Here is a 20,383-nt window from a genome sequence, read left to right on the forward strand (position 1 = left end):
AGCATGGCGTTAACCTGCTTGCTTAAGAGTAGCTGTTATGCAAATATGTGAGGCCACAGGTGTTCAGTTATGACCCATAAGCTACAAATGCCTCGTTTGGTCCCATCTATTGTGAAGCAGATCACTTTACTTTCAGTTTAAACTAAGACTATCAGTACTGGACCTATGTGTACAGTAACTTTGTGCACTGCAAACTGATGTGGTAACTTATAGTTTATTAATTTTCAGAAGTGTTTTAATCTTGATCAGAAACTTTGCTGTTTGTTCTTTTTTGTTTTTAAAATATTCTGACACGCAGTAGTGACAATAATGTTTGAGGTTTTCCTTTTTTCAGTTTAAGTATGCCCAAGTCTTGTGGTTGGGCCTAACATCTCACCAGTTTCCAGTGAGACACAGCATGTGACCAATGCAATGCAACTGCACAGTTTTTCTACACAGCAGAATGTCTTAGAAATTCTAAAGAAAGCAGTAGGTTTGCACTGGGATGTGATGGTTTTCCTTCTCAAATCAGCCATATGAACTCTGACAACCTGACAAAAGAGCTAAAAACTGCACTAAGTGCTCCTCAGGGTGCAGCTGGTGGAATACAGAACAGCACAGAATACTTATTACAATACAAGGAGAATTAAGGATAAATCTGTAGCTTTTTGGGGATCGGGTGTTTTTTGAACAGGCAAAGGCTTTATGCTTCAATTTCTCAAAGATTTTAAATCCATTATTCTCTGCTCTTTGTTGTCTGCGTTCTAGTAAATTGCCAAGGCAGTTGACTCTGGCGCAGACGTTCTGCAGCGGAGTGGGGAATTGTGGCATGCAAGGGGTTTCCTGCATTTGAGGCAGCTGAGGGAGGTAGTGGAACTCAGTGGATGGGGGAAAGGAAGGCTGTAGATGTGGTCTACCTAGACTTCAGTAAGGCTGTTGACACCGTTTCACACAGTGTACTCCTGGAGAAGCTGGCTGCTCAAGGTTTGGATGGGTTTGCACTGTGTTGGGATAAAAACTGGCTGGGTGGCCAGATCCAAAGAGTTGTGGTGAATGGAGCTAAACGCAGTTGGAGGCCAGTCGCTAGTGGGCACCCCCAGGGCTCAGTACCAGGGCTGGTTCTCTTCAACATCTTCATCAATGATCTGGACGAGGGGATTGAGTGCTCCCTCAGTAAGTTCTCAGACAACACCAAGTTAGGTGATTGTGTTGATCTGCTCAAGGGTAGGAGGGCTATGTAGAGGGATCTGGATAGGCTGGACCGATGGGCTGAGGCCAACTGTATGAAGTTCAACAAGGCCAAGTGCTGGGTCCTGCACCTGGGGCACAACAACCCCAAGTAGTGCTACAGGTCAGGGACAGAGTGGCTGAAAAGCTGCCCGGAGGAAAGGGCCCTGGGGGTATTGGTCGATAGCCTGCTGAACATGAGCCAGCAGTGTGCTCAGGTGGTCAAGAAGGCCAACAGCATCCTGGCTTGTATCAGAAATAGCATGGCCAGCAGGACCAGGGAGGTGATTGTCCCTCTGTACTCGGCTCTGGTGAGGCCGCACCTCGAGTGCTGTGTTCAGTTTTGGGCCCCTCGCTACAAGAAGGACATCGAGGTGCTGGAGCCCGTCCAGAGACGGGCAGTGAAGCTGGTGAGGGGTCTGGAGAACAAGTCCTGTGAGGAGCGGCTGCGGGAACTAGGGTTGTTTCACTTGGAGCAAAGAAGGCTCAGGGGAGACCTTATTGGGCCCTACAATTGCCTTAAAGGACAAAAAAATTCCTCACTGAAAGGGTTGTGAAGTATTGGAACAGGCTGCTCAGGGAGGTGGTTGAGTCACCATCCATGGAGGTCTTCAAGAAGTGTGTAGATGCAGAGTTTAGTGACATGGTTTAATGATGGGCTTGGCAATGCTAGGTGAAAGGTTGGGCCAGATGATCTTAGAGGTCTTTTCCAACCTGAATGATTCTGTGATTCTATATGTTTGCATTTCCCATGAGAAAGCTGACTTTGCCTTTTCTCCAACGAATGCCAGAAGGTAATATTTTGGTATTTTTCACAATGTGTGGAAAGATGGATTTCTGATAACCCTTTTCGTCTTTTTGCTATGTTAAAACTTTCACTTTATAGTTCAGAACACTGGACAGCAGATCCATGGAAAGTAATTTTCTTTGCAGGTAGCTGTTCCTGTTACAATTTCACTATAATTCTTAAGATAAAATAGTAGTTTGGTTTTATATATGTGGTTTTCCCTCCTGTCCTCTGTGCAAGGATGCAACTGAAATCTTGGAATTGTCAGTCACTGTTTCTGTCCCTAGACTGGTTGGATTCAGTTCAGGAACTTTTAGGTTGGGTGAAGAGTAGGATTCCTTGTGAAACAGTGAGGGGTGTTGGGGGGGGGGATAACTGTTCTTTCCAAAGTGTTTCTACTTTTCAGCCATCCAGTGCTCGCCTCAGATAGGCGTTAGTTTCCATTTTTGTCTCTGCTTCCACTGTTCTTCTCTTATGTTCAGTTTCAGTGAGCATATGCACATTTTCTTTATAAAAATCCTTGTAGTAGAAATTGATGTTGAATTGTACAATGATTAACTAGCAGCTATTGAGACACCGGGTTGTGATGTCACTGGTAGGTGTTGACTGAAGTGGAGATGTGTATTTGTGGCAGAGGACACAGTCTGAATGCTGCTGGTTCCAGGCTGTAACACAAGGTACCAAGCAAAGATCTATTGGATAGATTGATCTTTGATCTATCTATCGTCCATCAAATGTGACTGGGGAGGCTTCCTACAAAAAGAGGTGGCCCCAGACGTAATTTAAGCATGCCAAAAGCTTTTCAGGAAAGCTTATGGAGTATTCAAGCAAAGCTGCCTCTGGGATCAGTTGGCAAGCTAAGAAGAGTAACTAGAGGACTGCACATAATTGCTGCTTTTTATGGTCTTCATTTCTGAAGTGTATGGATGTTTCCTAGACAGGAACTGTCTTTTAGGAATGGTTGCAATCTAGTTTCTTTAATAAGAGTTCTGACTTTAATATTACACTTATGAATCCAAATTCCATTCAGTCTATTTTAGCAACATAAACTGAAAACCTTGCACTCTGTCATGTAGCTGTTCATTGCTGTTCCTCCAGATTTGTTCTAGTCCATCTGATACAGGCTTACAAAATACATCTTTTGTCTCCATAGAGACGTCCTGCATTGAGCTAGAATGAGTAGAAAACTTCCAGAATTAAGACAGTATCTCTCTGGGTCCCTTGCTTGTTAAGGTCAACCAGGGTAATTTGTTTCCTGATGAAAAAGACCTTTATCTGTATACATACACTCACACAGATGTAGGTGTAATGTACTTTCCTGATCAATTTCTGCGACTTAGGCTTTGAAAAATTGGAATGAACTTTCAAACTTGTTGGGACTTGTCACAGATATTATAAAACACCGGGCTAAAAGATGCTTTCTGAGCTTTTTCATTAAAATGGTGGAGGGGAAATTCATTTGAATCAACATTAATTATGGTACCTCTCTGGTCAAGATTTTCAGAGTAGATATTGATCTATTTGGCCTCTGTATCCTAACACTTTATGCAGGTATATTTTTGTGTATGACCTATGTGTGTTCATAAGTACATTTTTTTGCCTGTACAGAAGCAGTAAGTGTGCAAGTAGAAGCAGGCTTGCTTGGGCAAGCCCTGTTTAGAAGTCACATGATACGGAAGAAAGGCACTTTAAAAATTGGGTTTGAGGAAAGTTAGCCATAAGAACTGTGGAGAAAAATATCTGCCTGACATTTTGACAAGGGTCAGATAATAGGTCTGTAATATAGGTCTCTGACAATTTTTTGAAAAGCAAAAGCTGAGTCCTTAAAAATAGGCCAGATATTTATAGGCCGCACATCCCTGCTGCCTTTCAATTCATTCTCCTACTTCAGTTAAGAAACAAAACAACTATATTACTCCCCCTTTCTCAAGTTAACCTTGTAAAATCAACCGATCTGTTACACAAATTACCCACTAATTAAATGATCAGGCTGATTTGGCTGGCTTGTGTATGGCACTGTTGTGCTAAATCCTTTTGCTTTTGTTTGAAATACTTGAGAAGAACAGCACTGTTGCTGGGCTCTTCCTTTGCTGTTACACCAGCCTTTCATACTAGATCTCTAGAAAGCTGCATCTCGAGTTGTGGCCAGTAATCCACTATTGTCAGGATTTGTTAATCAAAACAAATGCTGAATGGATACTGATGCTCTGTGGTCCATACCTACTGTAGTAACTGAAGGAAAGTGAAGAGGTGACATGCTCAGCAAGAGGTGATAGGTAAGCTTTTTTTGGCTGGATATTATACACGGCAGAAAGACTAGTATTTTATAGCAGAGAACTTTAATTTCAGCTTTTTATGCATCATTTCACTGTTGGCTGAGTATCTAAAGGGGTCCGACAGTGACCGATGGTCTCACTTGCAAGTATTTGCATGTTCCGCTGTGGGGAAATAGGCTGAGTTCCCCATTATTCAGGCTGCAGCAAGACCCTCCTCCTCATGCATTTGTCCCTATTCTGATTGACTCTGAGAGACTTCACAAAAACAAGATGGGTATTCGAGCTACTTATACCAATACTGGGCCATCTTTTGGTTGTTAGTTTGCTTAATTCTTCAGTTCCCTTTCTTGGCTGATAGGTCTGTCTGGTGTAGTTAGGCAGACCAAGAATTGATGCAAAGAAAAGTGAACGTACTGATCTGACGTAGAAGTGGTGCGTGGCAGTTGCTGTGGGCAAGAAAAGGAGACCTCAGAAATACTAAACAATCAGAAAAGCTAACAAAAGTGAACTGGACTGGCTGACCACAGAGTGGAGGCAAAACTGGGAAAATGAAGTCTGGATAACAATCATCTTCTGAGTTAGTTAAAGGATTTTTAGTGTCTGTATTTTTACCTCTTTTAGTTTTTCTTTTCCGTATTAGTTCTTTAAGACCTCTTTTTTTTTCTCTCTGTAGTACATGATATGGATGATGTTACACCTGTGAGGCTCAAGTATTCGCAGTTATTCTTGTGTTTAGATAGATTTATGGCTTCAGCAGCAGATTGCGATTGCCACACTTAGCTGTCCCTGTCCTATAAAGTGTGTTCTGCTTCTTTTGCCAGAACTGAAGAACTTAATAATCCTGCACTGCTTCTGGGCTATCTAAGTGGTGATGGTAGGTGTGTAATTCATCTTTTTACATTGGTTTGGAAAATTCTGGGTGATATGAAATGAAAGCTTTGGAGTTAAGGCAGTAAGTACTCACTAGAGAATTGTCATTCTCACATATGCTTTAGCCAGGATGGAGAATGGTTTTCTTTGTGTGTTCTTTGTGATCCCAGTTTTGACTTTTATTTTTGGAATCTACCTGCCTATCTGCCTGCAACAGCAATTCCACTGGATTTTTATTGCTGTTGTTTTGATACGGGCATGTTTTCATGCAGGTATTTGCTGGGAAGGGGATGGGTCACTTTAATCCATTTGGCAGCTTGTGCCAAATCACCACCTTGATTTGATGGTTCTCAGCAACTGCTGAATGGTGACTTGCATATTCCTCAAAGCAGACGGTGACTCTGGAGTGAGATTTATTATCATCAGATGCATATGGTCATGTTACAATGAAAACATTTCATTGGCAAAACAAAGTAGTGGTCAAAGAGTCCCAGCTGAACAGGCCAATCCAACAGAGGCCCAGTTACTTTGAAGGTTTTGTGCATCTGTGTCATGGGTACTTTTTCATTCATAACAGGTGACTAATTATTGTTAGACAGGCTAAACTCACACAGACTAAGAGAATAACTGGGTTTTATTTCTTCACTCCATTTTTTGTCTCTGACATGCCACATCCTGTATTAAATCTGCACATACTTAACTTCTGCATAGAAGCCTGTGGTGAGATTCCTTGCTTGTTACATATGGCAACTCCTGTACGTTCCCAGGCTTCTGTGTTTTTAGTACTTTGACCTCCATAAATGGCTGTGAAGAAATTCTGATGCTGGAGTAGCCAAGAAGATAAAAGGAGGTGCAGCCTTTTAATGTGAAGGAGAGGTGTACTTAGAATGAATTTAATGGAATGGTAATAGAAAGTGAGTTAGGGCTTGCTAGCCGAGGGGAGGGAGGGGGACTAGGTAATTCAGAAGGTAAAATTCCTTGAATACTTGACCCCCTAGAAGGACCGTCGGCTATATTTTAAGCTTTTTCTACTGTGCATTGTTCAGGGAGTGTTAAGAAGTAGGTAGGGGAGGAAACTGGATAGAGGACCCTGAAGTGATTGAAAAACAGACATTGTCACTCCTGAGAGTTGCATAGCAAAGGATCAGAAAGTACTAATGTGCTACATGGTGGTTTGGAAACAGAACAATTGTCAGAAGATGTGACAAGGGGATCATCTGTGGAGAAAGATAAATTAGAAGAAGAAGAGATTTATTCCTCTGGAGTGAAAAATACTCTTCAGTGAATTTGTATTGGAACAACAATTGTATGTTCTTTTTATGAAGGCAAAGCCCCTTCCTGTGCTGGAAAAGAGATAGTAATTTAAGTAATACTGTTATTTTGGAAGAAGTCAGATTACTAAAAATGAGTTTGCTTTTCTCAAGGGGGAAGAGGATGAAAGAGAGGGTAAAGTATTTGCTTTTGCAGGAGACCACCTACTAGTTTAAATTCAATAAATTAGTGTGACTCTGGGAAACGTTTTTTTTAAAACGAAAGTTTATAGAAGCATATGTTTACTGCCACACAATTACACTTACAGAGCTATGAATAGCCAGAAGTGAATTAAATATGAGCTGAAAGATTTGAAAATGTGGTGGAAGTTTCAGTGATATTTGATTAACCATTTTGCAAGTAGAGGAAAAGGTAACCTCTCAAATGAAACTAAAAATAGAGTAATATATTAGGATTCAAACTGACAGTTGCAATGGGAAGTGTGTTTTCAGAGGAGGGGACTGTTGCTGGAAAGTGTCTGCAGGGGAGAGGTGTTGACTTGGAATTGATGACAGGAGGTGAGGATGGGGCTGGGGAAGGAGCAGCCAGGAGCTGATGACAGCTGAACACTTCATATAGCAGTAGCAAAGGAAACTCAGCAGAGAACAGTTAACACAAGGACTTGTTTTGGACTGAAATCAACCCCTGGTGAGGAAGAAAAAAGTGAGCCGAGGTCTCAAATTCTGTTCATCTGATCATAGAAAATTTTGAATTCTGGAAATGTAAGAAAACACTATGAAAGGTCTTAAGACTGCTTGTAAAGTAAGCTGCTATAATTTATATTTCTGTTGTATCTCTTTCCACTCTGAATACGAAATGAGCAAAGTTTGAAAATTGCATGAAAAACGTGATGGGAACTTAGACTACGTGTGTACCATGTCCTCTATGTTTTGTTTAAAATCTGTTTTGGTAAGATATGTATTGAATAGAAAAGAATTCTGTTACTTGTTGGAAGCTTTCTTCTAATGCAGTTGAGTTTGCAGAAGGTCACTTCAGTTCAGGGACATGTGGAGAAGCACACTGTGGATTCAGTGGTGTACAAGCTTAATAAATTAGATCTGACTGAAAGGTGTCTGGTGGACCAATGTTTCTGAGATGTTGGAGACCTACAGGATTTTACAGAATCTGTGCATATTATCTCAGGGAAGAGGAAATTGGGCTCAACCATAGTTGACATCTGAGATCAGTTTTCAGTGCGTTGCAGTTGGTATATGGTATTGTCCTGTCTAATGAGTAGGAATAACTTCTCCCAATTCATCAGTAATACAGAAAACACACAAGTAGATTGATACATAGAGGGAATTGTCTATGTTTCAGAAAAGAAACTCTTGGGAAATTCAGAAAATCTAATTTTCTTAGTATTCTGTGCTTCTGTAGGTGATGATTTATTCTTTTTAATCATCCTCTGGCAAAGCTTCTTCCCTGGAAGCTGCAGTAAGGAGAGTATTGAACAGCTTCGGGAGAACTTGGAAGCTTTTCTGTTGGGTGTTGTTTACTTGGGAAAGTTTGCTGATCCCATTCTAGTTGTGCCGCAATCTGTTGTCCACATATACAAAATATAATCTGGAATAAGGTTATTTCTGCTCCTTTGGCTAGGAGACTTGCAACCTTAGCTTGAGATGTAACTGCAGTGCCAAAATATGTTGTAAATTCTGCCTAGTGAAAAAATATTTTGCATCAGAGTTTAAGTGAAGGTTGGAGGTTTTCCTGAGGTTTTGCATGTTGTGTTGAGAGAGATGAACACCAGTGAATGTGTTAAGTATCAATAACCTGTACTACCCAACAAGACAACTTCAGTGAATTTTGTATGTGCAAAATAAATGGGTGAAGGAGAACAGTAAGAAAGCCTATGATGATGATGAAAGCGTATGTGAAGGGCAAGTGAAGTTGCATGCAAATCTGAATGATATCCAAGAACAATATGGAAGTAAATATATAAAGCTTGAACCAAAGCAAAAGTTATTTACTAAGCTGTGAACAGGAGGTAAATACTGACAACATGAATTAGGTGAAGCATTTCTTGCTATAGCACTGCCACCCCCACGTATGCCATTCCTTAATGGGATGGCGTTTAGCTTTTTCCTGTGTAGCTATAAACAATAAATCATTTGAGCTGAATCTATTGTGCTTTCTGAATATTTATTTAAGATTGCAAACGGGTAGTAGAGTTAAGTTACTGGTAATTTGCTTGGAGATGATCTTGAGATAATCTTTTACTAAGTAACTAACTGTTCTGATTCTGTAAGCTAGATGTCCAGCTTTTCTTATACTCCATCTCTGTAAATCTGCAGGTGCATTCAAAAGCTGACGTGAATCACTTGCCGTCTTAATCATCCTTGAAGTAGTTCCAGGGGCATGGACTGTGTTGAGAAGTGATTTATTTGTTACTGTGTAAGTGAATTAGAGGGTTTTGGTAAGTTAGCGAGTGTTGAGAGATGTCTCTAAGACACAAGTCACAATTGAATCAAGTTGTCCCATGCTGCAGTCTTGCCCTAGAAGAACTGATAGTTCTTGCATCATTTATACTAGCATAAAGTGTGTAACTGATGGTACTACACGTAACTGAGATATTTACTTAAGACTTTGAGTTGAACAGAGTTTTGTATAGATGACCTTTTTTCAACTTAAGCTTGCCTTTATTTTTTTTTCAAATTAAATTGTTAGTTCAGTCAATTTTGAGGTTAAACTGGGGCCCATCCCTTTGGAGACATTCTACTTATATCTGTGGATAGCTGTTCTGTACTAAAGTTGAACCATTCCTCTTTATCATCCCCTTATTTTTTGTTGTTTTTTTGTTCACTTTACACTGTCAGTTTTGTCTGTGTTTATTGCCTTATTTTTGCAATCTTTTTGTGGGGTGAACTCATCACTGCAAGTATTTATGTAGAGAAGTAGAGCCAGGTAGCCATTTTGTGTATGAAATAAGGTGGGTGCTTACTAGATTATCATTCCTTTACTATAATTGCTACGCTGTGTTCTTGAAGAGCAGAAAGAGTTGGCTGTCCAGGTGTATGGATACTGTAATGACTTCTGCACTGCAGCTTTTGTGTGGTGATATTTCTATACGCCGGGGATGCAGAAGAGTAACACCGGTACAGTATTGTGAAGACAACACTGAAAAATATTAGTATTTGTATTCACTAGTTTATATTTTACATAATATATATAATATATAGTTTTATATACAATATATATTCATATATAGATTAATACATATCTATAGAATGTATAAGAATGGATTTGAGCCTTGTTAGTGATCAGTGAGTGCTGTAGTTTAAATTGTTCCACTCCTTGCATCTAACTATCAAAGTAGTGTGAGAAAAATCTCAATAATTTTCTTCAGACAGGATCTTCTGTGAAGCTATTTTATTCACAATTGCAATGGGGGGCGTCCTGCAAGCAGGAGCACCCAGTAAGTTTATCCTAACCTTATATCCCCTATTACCTGACACCTGATTTCTCCCGTTTCCTCACTGGCTGAGTACAACAGGTTCACAACCTACTTGATGCACTTCTATACCCTACATGTACAATTTTACTTGATCAACCGTTAATTCCTCCTTTTCCTTTTTTTCCTTCTTCTCTTGTGACTAGAGGGCCCGTGATTTTTGTTCTTACTAATTTTGCACTGCTCATCCTGTTTTTCTTAGCTATCCTCCTTATTCTGGGACAGTGGGACCTTCCCCTTATCTGTTTAACATACTCTCCACTGCTATGCTGCACAATCACTTTTGAATATGTGAGGTTATTGGAATTTTCCACTGCAAAAACACCTATTGCAAAAACACAACTTTGTTTCTCAGAAAGGTAGAGCTTCCTTAAGTTAGTTTGGGAATCTACAAGCAAGTGCTATCAGAATTACTGTAACTAAAATGGGCAGCAGTGCTGGGCTCTGAAGGATAGAAGGATATCTGCAGGCATCTAGAGGAGTTAACGATGGCTAAAACAATTCCTTGAGGGGTTGTGGTTGGTTTTTTAGTGATCCGGAGTTTGCTGATCCTTGGGTACCATGTACCAGTTTGCTTATCTTCACTGTGGAATACAGGTGCGTGCGTGTTTGGCAGATGTGCATGCTGATTCTGCCTTCTGGCAGCACCTGTGCCATTGCCCAAAGCTCTTGGGAAGTCCTGATGAGTTAGGAGCTTGCTTTGCAGGTTTTTCCTTCACAAATCTAGATGTGGTTTGGAATAACTGTTCTGCCTGTCCTCCTTGTGACACTGCGCAAGGATTTTTTTCACAGATCTTAATTAGTACACCTGTGGGTTGTCGGTGAAGATGACATGCCTTTTTTTATCTGTATTTGGATCCCTTGTGTGAGACAGTTGTGTTATCTGATGAGGATATAGCCTAAATATTGCTTAATAGGCTGGGTGTCATTTACAGATGATGATGTGAGGCAGTAGCAAGTGGAGGCTTTCTCAGCTGTGTGTCCCACAGCTTGGGTTGGGGTGCACAAACTCAGTGTACTTTCCCGAGAAACGTCTTGGCACGTGCGTGTAAGCCTTGTGCTCCGGGCTGGAGCATTGCAGTGTGTCTGCAGAGTTCTGTGCCTGTAGGTCGTTCAGAAATTAATGCAGAATTAACTTACCTGGTACTTAGCAGAAGCACCACAGTTTCCTGGTTCCTGTTTGTGTTCTTTAAAACACGACAAGGTATGGGTTTCTCAGTGACAGCACTCCTCCTGAACTGTGATCTGTGTCGTTCAGCTCAGCAATAATCTGCAGGGTGCGCGTTAGGTACACAGCTCTGTCTGTTACATGCACACCTGACTTCTTGTAGCATGGCTTTCACATTATTTTCTGGTTCTGATTTACCAAGGACAGGTATAATCGTGATCTCATGTTACCGTTCTTAGGTGGTTTTTAAAGGAGTGGTGGACTGATTTTAATCATGTGCTTCAAATTGAATAATTTAAAGTGGAAAGGAGGAAGCATTGATTTCAGGTCTCTAGTCTTCTGTTTCTATTTGTATTTTCACAGAGGATTTTTCCTCACTGATTAGCGTGATCCTTCAAAGTTAATTTGCAGCTAAATGCACCTTTTCTGTGTAATTCTCCAGCTAAGAGAAATCTTCAGCTTCATACAAATGCCATTTCATCCTGCATTTGAAGGATGGTGTTGCTGTGCGTGTCTTGCCTTAAGCTTGAATGGCAATGTTGTTAAAACAGATTTTCAATTTGTTATCGATGCATTAAATGTGAAACAATCAAATTGTTATTTTGATATTTTCACTTAAGTTGTGGGATAGATTTAGGAAAAAATGCTTTCAGAAATCCAGCAGGTGTGGAAACAAAGCAGGTACCTAGCTCATTTCAGAATCATTTTGGTTTCCACTATGTGGACTTTAAGTGAATCTCGTAGACTGTACGCTTTTTTTCCTAATGTCTATGGTAGTGTCTCTATCTCCAGACACTGTAAAACTTGGCTTTGTCTTTTCCAAGCTTTTAAAAATGAATTGGTCTCCTCTTTTCCAGCTTCAGGGTTGTTTAGAGACTGAAAAAGGAAAATAAACTCCCCTGCCTTTTCAGTTTTCAATCAGTATTTCAATTCTGAATAGAGTAATAAAGTTTAAGACAGTGGTCTCTCTGCAGACACTGCATAGAGCAAAAGCAGAAGTTATTAAGGTGATAGCTTTTATGCTCGATTCAATGTATTTCATTGGGAAGGAGGAAAATTGTACTTAATATGGCACTGCAGTTTAAAACGGCAAATAAGATGGTTCCCACTCCTGGTGCGCGTACAATTCAAAAAGCAACGTCCTTTTATTTGAGAACTCATTGACTCAAAGTGAAATTTGCAGTTGCTAAAAATAAGCATAACACACGTTATTAGAATTTCATATTTAACATAAACTCTTTCAGAAAGAAAACTGTGTGGAGCAAACTGATGTTGTTGTTCTGTAATCTCTAGTTTAAATAATGCACACTTCAGGTCCAAAGTGAAGGGACAGTAGAACTTGCCCAGGCTTTTTGCATGCCTTGTTTCTTTTGCCTGTGACAGATGTTGCATGTGTGGGGGTGTTTTTTCTTTTTTTTTTATAGCACTAACTGAAGAAAAAGTAGGCTGGGTGGTGTGTGTGAAAGTACCTTTTTTTTGCCTTATGGATCTGGAAATTCAGTAGTTAAAACACAGTGTGAATGGAGTGAGCTGGAAGACCAAACTAACCCTTGCAGTGGATTGTTAAATATCAATCTTAACTGCTTCAGAAGTACATAAAAATGTGTTCCCTTCCCCAAGCAAAGGGGCAAGTAAGACTGAATGACTTAAGAGCTGCCTTCTTGCCCTATGAGTGCGTTCTGTTAAAGAAAAGGGCTGTGACTCTGGGGAGATGCACAGGTCTCCACAACCCTTTGTCTGAGTCTTGGGGACTTACTGCGGTTTGGCTTGGCCTGTGCTGCCACTTCTGGCCTCGTTTGTCCGGAAAGATGATAGGATTGTAACAGCTTCTTCTTACTCGGCTTTATCTGCTAGACCTGGATTTCTGGGTTTGATCTGTACAATGAGAAATTAAGTTGCTTTACGGAATGCAAATTCTTACGATTTGGTAGTAGGAAAAAGAAAGATCGTGATCCACAGATAAATGCCAAAGATGAGGCTACCAAGCTGCTTTAAGCAGGTGTATCATCCTCAGCTGAGTGATTCAGGAGTTGGTATAGGCTGATATTCTCTTTAGCTACATTTACCATGGCTGGTATTGGAGAGGAGCCTGAGCCGGTGGTATCTCTGTTGCACCAGCCTTTTGCAGGTGAAACTCTGCAGGCCCAGAAATGATCCAGCACATGCTGTGCTGTGTAATTGTGGAGGGAAAGCGTTTATATGTAGTAACGGGTCATGTCTGGATGTGGGGAGAAGTGGAAGCTATAGGTGTGTTTTCTTCAATTATTCTTAGTCCATTTTGCATTTGTTTTGATGTCCACTGTGGACTATTTCCCTGTCTTTGTAGGAGGAAGAAGAGCAAGAGGAAGAAGATGATGACGAAGATGACGATGATACAGATGACCTTGATGAGTTGGACACAGACCAGCTGCTGGAGGCTGAGCTGGAGGAGGATGAGAACAATGAGAATGCTGGTGAGGACGGAGAAAATGACTTTTCTCCCTCTGATGATGAAGAGCTTGCCAACCTCCTGGAAGAAGGTGATGAGGGTGAAGATGAAGACTCTGATGCTGATGAGGAAGTTGAGCTGATTCTTGGAGATAGTAAGTGTGTACGGAGCTTGGTGACCAAAGGTGGCCTTGTCCTCTGTTTGATGTCATGACAAATATGCAACACCTGACTGAATTGACCTAGTTGACTTTCTCCCTCAATAGTATGAAAGGCACAGTTCATCATGCTTGTTCAGCTATGGCCTGTCTTAGTAATCTGACAGTAAAAACAGTTCTTATCTGAGAGAACAATTGTGAGTTCTGGAAAGGAAGGCGTCTCCTTTCTTCAAGTGCTCCCAGGTACATGTGTGAGATCAGGCTAGGAAACTCCATGTGAAGAAGCCTTGTCTGATTGTTGCCCATCCTGCCCTTTAAGGGGACACTGGTTGTACTGTTGCTTCACCTGTCTCCTCTGCCTTGCTTGTACCTGTAAGGACAGAGAAACCTTTTTGCTCCTTGGCACTGTTCTTTCTCTTTTGCAATTGCTTAAAGTGCAAAGTCAACAGGGCATTTCTGGCTTTGCTTCCTTTTTTTTAAACTATTTTGTTGCTAACGTAACTTTGAGATAAAATTGAAATTGTTCTTTTTTTTTTCTGGCATTCCATAGATATAGAGGCTTGAAAAGTTAATAAAGTGTGTGTATAGGAAAGAAAGGTCTGAACTCTATCTAGCAATTCAGTTTGGAAAAAGGCTTCACAAGAAAGAGAAGGTGAGTAAGGTAGCGTCAGGCTTGGGATTTGTGCCTTCAGATTCTGTTCAATTTTTGTATTATTATTTTTAGCAAGATTTTTAAGTATGTGCGGCCAAGCCACTTAGATCTTTTTAACTTCCAAGCTGTGAAATGGGGATGATATAGTTGTCTTAACTTAAGAGGCTGGTAAGTAATTACTGTGTGAGTTGATTGAAGCCCCACAGTGATAGGGGATTCACATGTGAGCTAAAGGTGGGAATTGGTCTTCTCTGCCAAAGCGCTGGAGGACTAAGTGTGCCAGGCCTCTATTTTGGCACTTATGTGGCTGGCACTCATTCATGTCCCCCTTTTCCGTTACAGTGCAGCTTAGTCCTCTGACTTCTCTAAGGGCGTGACTACATCAGGTTGATACATTTTTTTTTTTGTGGGGTCAGTTCTTTTGAAGGTGGTAGGTGTACTATGCAGGACCTTGTTGGACACTTATGTAGCACAAATTCACAAACACGGTATTGCACTTGTGCATTCTGGGGTTGCACGTAACTTTTGCCTGACGTTGCCTCACGACATTCCTGACAGCTCCACTTGTGTTTTGTCAGAGGGTGCAGGGCTCGACACTATTGGAAGAGCACCCAGCGTGCTACATCTCGAATTGCCCAGAATGGCAGTTCGGGCCAGTAATTCCAATAGCTATTCCTGTAACAAGACTGGGTGCTACCTGACAGTTGTTCCGAGTGTGCTCTGCGGAGCACTGCACGTTATGAAATGGCCACACCTGCATGCTGTTTATAGGTAGAGCCACTTGATCAGAGCTTGGGATCTGTTACTGCAGTAGAGCTGCAGCCAGCCCATACTGTGGCTGTGGGTTGCTTGCAAGCGTCTTTGGGAACTTCAGGCAGGGAGAGCAGCTGTGCCAGGCTGGATGTGTGGTCCTTGCACAGCATGTGATGAGTGGGCTTCTGTGGCTGCTTCTTTGTGGCTTCAACTTTGGCTTGCTTTTGTTTCTCGTGTAGCGAGAGCAGTTAAAATCTCCCTCTCCTTTGCTTATGCTGTGGTCGTGAGCTAAAAGTGGCAAGGGCAATGATGACCAAGACACAGTTGCCAAGTACAGATAGGCTTGGTGATGAATTTAGAATGCTTTCTACTGCCAGCCTTTGCTCTACTTCGGTTGAACCTACATAACATACAGTGGGTGTGTTTTAAAACAAATTAATTCAAAAAACAGTTGAAGCAGAGAAGTGAGTGGCTTCATTTCCTCATGCTTTAGAAGAGATTTTTTCCTGTTCAGGAATAATCCATGGAGAAATTTTTAAGTATGAATTTGTCTTTCTCCTCCTTTGTCACCACTTTGGGGCAGGCAGACCTGTTTATCCTGTCCAAAGCAGTTTGTGTGCTGTGCACGTCTCCCAAGAGCTTGTTCTGGGCCAGTGGGGTGTCTTTTCTGAATGCAGGTGGGGATGTACGATGGAAGAAAACTGTGAAATTCTCATCTGTGTCCAGGAGAGGAATAACCTGGGAATGTGCTGAATTCCAGTATCTGTGACAATGCCTTTCAGCACCTCCTGGTGCCTTGCAGCAGCATGGCTGACTTGTTTCCTCAGTTCTCCTTCTGTAATCTGAAGTGGCAGTTTCCAGGCGTGTCTATAAGCTTCTCCCAAGCATTTTGTTGCAATCAGGTTTACTTATAGACACAGAGCTCAAAACTGTCAGGTTATGTGGTGGACTGGAGCATAAGGAGCTAGGAAATCCCCTTTCAAAGCTTTCCTCTGGTGTTAGGGAAGAACTTTTTCAGCTGCTTTTTTCCAGAGCTCGTGGATTATCTCCCTTGTACTTCTTTCCTTCTTACTGCATGCGTGTAGCTGCTGCAGCACCGACTGGTGTTTACCAACTCCCCTTGCGTTGCTGTAGCTGCTCAGGGAGCGCTGAGGACCCCTCAGTTTGGGCTCAGTGCGATGGCAGGTGAGACTGGAGCTGGTCCCAGCGGAAAGGCAGACAGAGGTACGAGGAGGAGCGTTCCCAAGCTGCTGCTGCGGTGGCGGTTTCCTGCCCTGCCGCTTAACAGTACAGGCTCCTGGACGGTCTTGTACCTTCCCTGAAGCTTCTTCAAGCATTTCATCAGCAATTGCTCCTCCACTGCTTGTTCCTTACGGAGAGAATCCCACACTCCTGAATGGGTCTGGCTCCAGTAGTTGGGTCTGTCAGAGACCTTGTGCATGCAGGTGAATTGAGGCCAGAGGTCACCCGGTGTCCAAGGCATTTTAAAGCAGAAGGACAGGCCTACCAGAGGGCTTCACGGGAAGCCTGGGGGAGAAGGGCTGTGCAGCAGTCAGCTGTCTTTATGGATTGCCAGTGTGGTGTGGGATAACCGTATCTTCAACGCACTTTGGCATTCCATTTTTCTCTTTATCTTAGAGGTGTCTTCAGGGAGGAGGGTTGGGGGAAAGGGTTTGTGCCCTTTGCTGCTTGTCTGATTTTTTTTTCCTAAGGAAAGCATCTGAGAAGGGGTGAACCTTCCAGAAGGTCTGGCTTACCTTAACAGGCATTTTAGAGTTCCACTATAACTGAGATGGCTAAGAGGAAGTCTCGGTGTTTTTCTTTTAAAACTATTTTTAACACCTAGTTAACTGCAGCATCCAATGAATTCACGTAAGAAAAAGAACCATCGTCATCTCCAAGGTAAGGCAGGAGGCCTTTCTGCCAGAGCTGCTACCGCTTCCCTCTTGTACAACTGAGGGAGGAGAGATTTTCTAAGTTAAAAAGCGTGTGTGTGTGTGACTGCTTCTGGCAAATCCTTTCGTGTCCTCATTCGATACCACAGAGAGGAAAACCAGCGAAGGCACAGTTTTCAGCAATAGGCTGCAGGTCACCGTTAATAAGTGCCATGTAGTTAAGTTAATTTATGGTAACCTTTGGGGTTACTAGAGGAAGGTGCTAGTCTTGAGTGTACGGATTACTTCCCCCTCAGCGGGGAGGTCTCGTGCTGTGCTGTGCTGAGGGGAGTGTCCTTTTCACGCTGATAAAGTCTGGGTCCAACCTGCTGCCTCATGAGTTAGCCCTGTGTACATGACACGAGGCCATGTTCCACTGCATCAGTTTGGTGGAACTGTCCAGCTTGCTTTGAAATAACAGCTGTGAGAAATGACTGCAGATACGTCCAGCTCCCAGCACGGAGAGCTGCTGCACTCAGATGTACACCGTAAGTTGTGCGGGCAGCTCATGTACAGGTCCCTTCCTGCTGGCATCCTTCTCTCTATCTTGTCATGGGAGAATACTGCCAGCTAATGCTGCACCTGTGAGAGCTACTCTTGACCCTCTGCTCTAACAGGGAGAACACAGCTCTGGTGCAGATTTGCTAACTGCTTTTGATTGATTTGAAATGCATGAATGGTGCTAGCTGCCTTCCTTATTGCAGAGGAGTTTCTGGTCCCAAGCAGGTGATGGCCATCTCCTTCTATGACTGCATTGCCTTGCTTAGCCACCCTGACAGCCGTGTTTGTGCACCCACCAAGCCTAACCTACGTGTCTCCTTTTCAGCTGACAGCTCAGATAACTCTGACTTGGAGGACGACATAATCTTGACTCTGAACGAGTGAGGAGCGGCTGCCAGGCGGGGGTGTTGGCAGGAGGAGACGCTCCCTTCCCAGCAGAAGACTGGAGACCAAATTGGAAACCGATTCTGAGCACCCCGACCCTTTTCCTCCTGGGAAAACCTGAGGAACTCCAGCCCATCCGCTGTGTTGGTTTGAGTCAGTTTGAGGCTCGGGACTAAGTCCGAGGCTCTACAATAAAGAGACCTGGGGTTAGGCCTCTTTTCTCTCTGCCTTTTTTTTTTATTTTTTATTTTAGGCTGAGATGACTCTCCTCTTCAAGGAAACTTCTGAAGATATTTCACAATATATTTTCTTTGTATAAAGTTCTTTCCTAAAGAACAGAAATAGTTTTATATAAAACCAAAAAAAAAAAAAAAAGGCAGGTGTTCTAGTAAAGAGGGGATGAACTTTGTATTCCTGTAGTACCTTGTTACCATGGGGTAGGTTTGGGGGAGAAAAATTGTTTAAAATTAAAAAAGAGGCATTTTTATGCAACTACAAAATGAAATAAGAGGATCATGGTTTCTAAAATGGTTGAGGAGTGAGAATATCTTTATTTTAAATATGATTTATTTTTTAAAGAAAACACAACAGGTGTTAGCCACCTGCTAGTGTGCCATGTGTTTCAGATGCATATGTCCCCCAGGGAAGAGCCCTGGGGGTGTTTGGTAGGTGAATGTGCAGGCTGCTTAGAGTGGAGATTCTCACTGTGACACCAGCTGTAGTGGGAGGCTGAAAGCCTGGCGTGGCCTAATTGGAGCCTGGTATTCCTGGGGACATGGGAATCTGGGGTTAAAGTTGGAGCCCTCTTTCTCCCCTCTGCCCTTTGTGGTTCAAGTTTTTTAATCTTTTTTTTTTTTTCTTTCCCTTTTTGCCCTCTGTGTGGAAACTGCAAATTGAAGGCCTTTTTCTTTAATGTAAAGTGTATTTATTAAAAAATTAAATAAAAGGACATTGCTTTTTGAATTGTATACACACCAGGAGTGGGAAGTCCTGTCTCTGTCTATGGCTGTGAGCTGTAGCCGTGCATTCCTCTGCCACCCCTGCAGAAGCAGCGCTCTGCGTACCAGGAGAGCAGCTAGGTGTAGCTCCTGGCTCAGCTGCAATAAGGAAAGGCAAAGTAAACAAAGGGTGAGATTTCAGAGGGTGCAGGCTCCACCTGCTGCTCCAGTCCACAGCAACTCCTGGACCTGCAAGACATTTCACAGCCTGTGGGTTCAAATCTGCCTTCTCGGTTTGCCTGCCAGCCTTGAATTTTCCACGGGGGTGCAGGCAGCACGGTACCGCCTCGTCACTGCTTTGTGGGAGCAGGAAGGGGCTGCTGGTGCCACGCTGTGATTTTGTTTAAAGGTGCACCAGGACATCCACGCTGCGGTTCAGCTGCAGGAAGGGCAGTGAGCTGCAGGGAACTCCTACCGCCTTCCTGGTGTGTTTCAGAAGGCAGGAGCGGCTCTGGGACTCCGTTCACATGTGGTTTGGCATTATGTAGATTGCCTTGTGGCTATACTGGCAGAAGGCAAATGAGGTGCTCCTGTCTGTACACGACAACAGGCCCTGCCCTTCAAAGGGGGGAAAATATTGCAGTTGAATGTGAGTTCAGTGTGTGGCACACAACTGCAGAGCTTGGTTCTGTGAGTCAGAGCTCAGAGGTAAGTGTGCTCATCACTTGCTCGGATGAGGCTGCTAAAAGCATTCTTTATTCCCAGGTGTTCAGTTAACATCCACTCAACTTCTTACCCTTTCTCTATTTTGGCCACTTTCAGCATAGAGCTTGAGGCAGAACAGGGAGCTGGAGGCTTCTCACTCCTTGCCACTACATCAAGTTTTCTACCAAGGAACTGTGCTCATTTCAACTAAGGCTCAGCATTTCATTGCTTGAAGAGGAAGAACTTTCTTTTTGACCAAGAGAAGGGATAGCGTTTCTTCGTTCCAGCAGTACTTCTACAACCAGTACTTATCCAGGGCTGCTTGTTAATAATTAAAAAGAAAGGCTTCTTCTGCAACTTATAATGGATAATTGTACCCTACAGAGTCGATAAAGATGAACAAGTTGCGATTACTACAGCATTTAAGACCAGCAACTGGAGCAGCATTCTGATTAAATAGGGAATTGAAAAGTGGATATGCCATCCAGCAGCTGCGGAAGCCAGCCTCTGCCTTATCAAAACACATCTTGTGCAACTTTACCTTAAAAAATGTGCTGCTCTGGAGGAGAGGAAAAAATAATAATGTGTGTACTCTACTACTAATAATGGAGGAGAGATACGGTGCCAGATGTCCATATCGTGTTCTGGTGTTATACTGCAGCTATAATCAGCTGCATCTGTTGTTGCTTCGGGCCGGGCTATCTCAGAGAAATTTGCTGACTAGTTTTATGAGACAAACAAAACGTCTAGCAGAGAGAGCTTGTATTTACAAATCTGACTTGAAACTGGGGCACTGTAAGTACGTGTGCAACCCTTCCCTCCCACAGCTATCGTTCTTGACCAGATCCAAAGGGAGCGGGTTTGG

At 42.6% G+C, this 20,383-nt stretch overlaps 1 protein-coding gene and 1 long non-coding RNA gene across 2 annotated transcripts in view; both read left to right on the forward strand.

Moving 5' to 3' along the window:
- Positions 1–9,783, forward strand: LOC308200479. Its single transcript, XR_013955623.1, has 2 exons — positions 1–5,143; positions 5,532–9,783. It is a non-coding gene; the product is annotated as an uncharacterized lncRNA (long non-coding RNA).
- The window catches only part of DCAF1 (DDB1 and CUL4 associated factor 1), a 53,416-nt gene extending 34,595 nt beyond the window's left edge, over positions 1–18,821 (forward strand). Inside the window, exons 23-24 of the mRNA XM_080606303.1 lie at positions 13,393–13,648; positions 17,817–18,821. Of these exons, the coding sequence (XP_080462429.1) occupies positions 13,393–13,648; positions 17,817–17,875 (315 nt within the window). The 3' untranslated portion in view covers positions 17,876–18,821. The remainder of the gene's footprint in view (positions 1–13,392; positions 13,649–17,816) is intronic.
- The last annotated feature ends 1,562 nt before the right edge of the window (positions 18,822–20,383 follow it).

The sequence above is a fragment of the Anser brachyrhynchus genome, assembly GCF_964034855.1.
Source record: "Anser brachyrhynchus genome assembly, chromosome: 10".
Classification (NCBI taxonomy): Eukaryota; Metazoa; Chordata; class Aves; order Anseriformes; family Anatidae; genus Anser; species Anser brachyrhynchus.